We start from the raw sequence: 4,826 nt of genomic DNA on the forward strand, positions 1-4,826 counted from the left end.
GTTACACTTATTATAATTAAAACCCACGTGCATTATGTTACACTTATTATAATTAAAACCCATCTGCCATTTAGTTCCCCAACTCACTAAATGATCTAAATCCTTTTGTAAATCAGCAGCATCTCTTCACAGCTAGCAACACCCAACACCTTAATATCATTAGCAAATTCAAGTACTTTATTGACCATTCCTTCATCTGTCATTGATGTAAGTGAAAAAGAGCAAAGGTCCTGACACTGAGCCTTGAGGTACTCCAATTGTGACATTAATCCAGTTTGACTGAACTCCATTTATAACAACCCTCTGCTTTTCTCCATCCAGCCACTCTTCTATTCAATTTGCTAACTTTTCCCCCACACCTATAGAGCTAATATGTTTTTACAAGCCTTTTATGTGGCACCTTGTCAGATGCTTTCTAAAAATCCAAATAGACCTAGACTACATCCTTATCCTCATCTACATAGGCAGTAACCTTTTCAAAGAATGTCAAAAGATTTGTAAGGCAGGATTTTCCATTCGTGAAACAATGTTGACTATCAATTAAAATTCTAAACTTTGTTAAATGACTTTGCTAAGCACCTTTTATCAAACTTTGGGTCTATAATTACTGGGACAGTTTTTATCACCTCCCTTGAAAAAGAGTAGTGACATTAGCCAACTTCCAATCCTCTGGCACCTTCCCACTATTCAAGGACTTACAAAAACAATAGTAGTAAGTGAGTCACATATTCAATCCTTAATGTCCTTCAAAACCCTTGGGGACATATTATTTTGCCCAGTAACCTGATCATTTTTTAAACTCCTAATTTTTTATTTAACAACATGTAAGAATAATTATTTAATATCACTTATTCTTTTTTTTTTCATGTTAAAGTATACAAATGTGTCATTCAACATTACTCAAAAAATTACTTGTGAGTACAAAGGTGTGAAAAATCAAGATAACTAAAAGTATTAAATATTTTTCAGGTTTTGCTGGAGAACAAACATTGAAAATGTATATGTATTACTAAACACTACATATAGATTTTGGACTTGTTCTTGTGTAACTATTATAATATATATATATATATTTTCAGCTTTATAAGCTATGAATACCTCAGTGAATGATTGGTGTATTAAAGACTGAGAGAGTGAGAAGTTTACATTGAGTTACAGAATTAATTTGAGTATTGTAGAACATAGATTGTTGTATTAAGAATTGTTGTGTGTATATTTTAAGGTTTGTGAAGTATATCGGCTCCACAGGGAAACGTTTTACCTAGCCCAAGATTTTATTGATCGTTATCTTGCCACTCAAAAGAATTTGCCAAAACAACAACTTCAGCTTCTAGGAATAACTTCTTTGTTTGTTGCTGCTAAAATAGAGGTAAGTTTTTAACAATTAAGAACAATAATTTAATAATTCTGGGCAATTCTTTGTAAGCATCAACTTCTATATTGTATTGTAAAGTCATTTCAAGATCAAAATTGTGTTTTACTAAAACACAGTTATCTATGATACTTAAATTTAAACTACAGATTTCTATATCTTGAATTTAAAATAGGTTGTTGTCAAAACAGCCCTTATTTTATCTTTTGAATACGACTTTTAACAGTGTTTTATTGATACTGAAGTGAAGTTTCATGTACTTCAAATTTTTATCTTATAATCTTATAATAGAAGTCAAAATTAATTTTGGTAATTTAATATAAAGATAATACACCTTTTGTAAATAATGTATGACTGTTTATAGGTTGCTATCATATAGACCATCAAAAATTATGGGGAAAGTACTACCACCCCCACCCCATAGTAAACCCTAACCTCACATTTCTTAGCTAACTGAAATAAATATATTTTGTGAAATCAAACTTGAACAACAACAGGGCAGAAAAGTGCAATTGAGGCAGTCAAACGTTGGTAAATTCCTTTGTGAGCCAATCAAAATTAAGATAATTCATGAAAAGCATTCATGCATATTCTTAGAATATTTATTGATAAAAATCAGTTGATTAACAACTTCTAATAGATAGAAAAGCCAGTGCATTTTGGTAACACCACGTTCCAACAATGGTTTTGATGTCATGTTGCTTACCAACAAAAGTATAACCTAATATTATCTTTAGTCTATGTACTGAAAGTATAAAATGAAATGTATAGATAACAGAACTGGAAAAATATTTGTTGATTTCTTAATTTAGAACCTCTGTTGATTAAAGAAGTTTGTTTTTTATTTAAAATGTTGGTGATGTAACAGAAAATAGCTTAATTCAGAAATGATTTAAGATAAGAATTGAATTGATATTTTTACTTTCATGATAAATTTTAGGCACTTGGCTCTAGGCTAGGTAATTCCACACTATGTCTTTACTTTAGGCTTATTATACCAACACTCACTACACTTATAAGGTTTCACGGCACCCCACCACACCCTCAAAGCTCCCTTGCACTCCCATCACTATAATTGTAATGGGCAGACAGTAATTGAACTATTCTATCTGGATAAAAGCCAAGATGGCTTTTATGACTCCTCCTATTTTGAGAAATTAAGTGTGAGTTGACATGACCTACACTGACTTTTATATAGGTTATCATGTACATTAATGAATAAGTTTTGTCTTGGTATATTATATCATTCCATAGGTAAGATAAATTATTTTTTCTAATTATTACTTTTAAATTAAGGTCATACTAACAAGTTCATTAATCATGCTTTATTAACTTAAACATTCATTTGTTTTTAGAGTTAATATTGTTTTTATTTAATTTCTGGACAGGAAATCTACCCACCCAAGCTGTCAGAGTTTGCTTATGTCACAGATGGAGCATGTACAGAAACTGAAATCTTAGAAAAAGAAATTGTGCTTCTTAAAGTAATTACTGCTAATCAAATTACTGGTATTATAGTAACATATTTATGTGCATTTTACAATGTATGTTAAAAGTGATTAGGTGAATTAGTTTTCGCTATACTTACAAAACTCTTGCTTATAAGTTTCACTAACTTGTTTGATATCTTTTATTAATCTTGAGGAAAAAAATATTATTTTTAAACAAACATTTCGATTTGTTTTCTGTATCTTATGAAAAATTATTTGTGCTTAAAAAACAAGTAACTGGGTTATAGGCAACTGAGGCAGTAATGTATCTTAAACACATGGTAAGCCACATTTTAACAAGTTGTGTAAGGTTTGTTAATATACTAAACTGTGTTAATCAGGCATAGTTTCTATATGGAAAATTAACTTCACATTAACTGCTTTTATTGATATAGTGAAATGATATACTTAAATACTTTAATAATATTTTTAATAGTGCATGTTCTGTTAAGTATGGCAAACATTTTAGATTTGTATATTTGATAAACTTTAATTTCTATTCAGACTCTGAAGTGGAATCTTACACCAATGACAATTAACAGTTGGTTGAATGTATACTTGCAACTTGCTGGTGATTTTTCTAATACACGAGGAAATGACTTTTTAGTACCAGAGTATTCAACACACACATTTGTACAAGTTGCTCAGGTGAGTAGTAGTGTGATGGCCATTTCATTATGTTTGTTTGTTAGAAATATTTCAGTATAGAATAGTGAACTCTTCTTAAAAATATCTATTAATTAAAACTTAATTTAGCACTTTGAACGAAAATGGATTTTCAGAATTAAAAATAATTTAACCCTATCGATACTGATGGAGGTCCAAGAACACGTGTCATGATCTTTTACACGGATACATTCAAAATTTAATTAAACAACTTTATTACCAATGTGTATCAGTAAGCTTTATGTCAAAATATAGGTTACAATTAAAATTTGTATAATATCTGTTTTCATGTATTAATTTCAAAAAGAAATATTTAACGCTATGTTCATGGATGAAGGGTCAAATTGAGCATGTCATGACCTTTTACAGATTGCCATTCAATATAATGTTATATGTATTTGATGTCAGAGTTATAAACTATTCATTTTGTCCTACACTACTGATTTAATGATAGTTTTTAGTTGAGGAGAGTAAATACCATATACAATATACAGGGATACTGAAAGAAACTTGATACACATTTTGGAGGTTCCAGAGGTTATGCAATATGCAAACTGTGTGGTGGACAAAAATATTTTTTATTCTTCACATAAACATCACCTTGCATTTCATCTTGTCTGAGTCAGACTAATGTCATCAACTTGCAAATTCTTGAGTACAAATACTTTTGGAACACATCTGAATTTTTTGTGTTCATCAGATTTGTATATTTTACAAAACAGCTTGCTACATTTCGTGATTATAGTGAGCGTTTCTTCTCCAGTACAAGGTATGTCCAATGGACTGAACCTGTTCACATTTGGTTAGGTAAATTCTCAATCTGCATCTCTCATAGTCACATGTCATGGTGGCACTGTGACTTCTCGTCTGTAGGTTTTTTTTGTTCCCTTATTTGCACTTTAGATTGCTCAATTAACCTTTTATCCTATATATTGGTTGTTTTTTTCATCATTGTAATTGGTGTAAATTTATGAGTGGAGATAATAAAGGGTTAATTAGAAATGTGCTTTTGATACTGACAAGCTAGAATATGAGAGTTTAACTTCATGCTGTACTGAGATATTACTATATTTGTTCAACTCATATTGACAATACTCTTTGTGTCAATAATTCTCTCTGATATGTTTATAACTAAGAGTTAATTGTACATTAAAATTTGGAGACAAGAAACCGACTTTGAGACTAATAATGGCTGGAGATGGCTTGAGTGAGTAATGAAGAAAAACTTTAATATAAGTTTAACATAACAGCAAACGTACAACGTACCTGATGATGACAAAACCTTGTTAGAAACGTTG

General features: G+C 30.3%; 1 protein-coding gene across 1 annotated transcript in view; it reads left to right on the forward strand.

The window, feature by feature from the left end:
* Positions 1 to 1,222: 1,222 nt before the first annotated feature.
* The window catches only part of LOC106474305 (G1/S-specific cyclin-E-like), a gene marked incomplete at its 5' end in the record, with an annotated part of 20,299 nt that continues 16,695 nt past the window's right edge, over positions 1,223 to 4,826 (forward strand). Inside the window, 3 exons of the mRNA XM_013934992.2 lie at positions 1,223 to 1,369; positions 2,761 to 2,856; positions 3,367 to 3,510. Coding sequence (XP_013790446.1) covers positions 1,223 to 1,369; positions 2,761 to 2,856; positions 3,367 to 3,510 — 387 coding nt within the window. The remainder of the gene's footprint in view (positions 1,370 to 2,760; positions 2,857 to 3,366; positions 3,511 to 4,826) is intronic.

This window comes from Limulus polyphemus, unplaced genomic scaffold (genome assembly GCF_000517525.1).
Source record: "Limulus polyphemus unplaced genomic scaffold, Limulus_polyphemus-2.1.2 Scaffold7055, whole genome shotgun sequence".
In the NCBI taxonomy this organism is placed as follows: domain Eukaryota; kingdom Metazoa; phylum Arthropoda; class Merostomata; order Xiphosura; family Limulidae; genus Limulus; species Limulus polyphemus.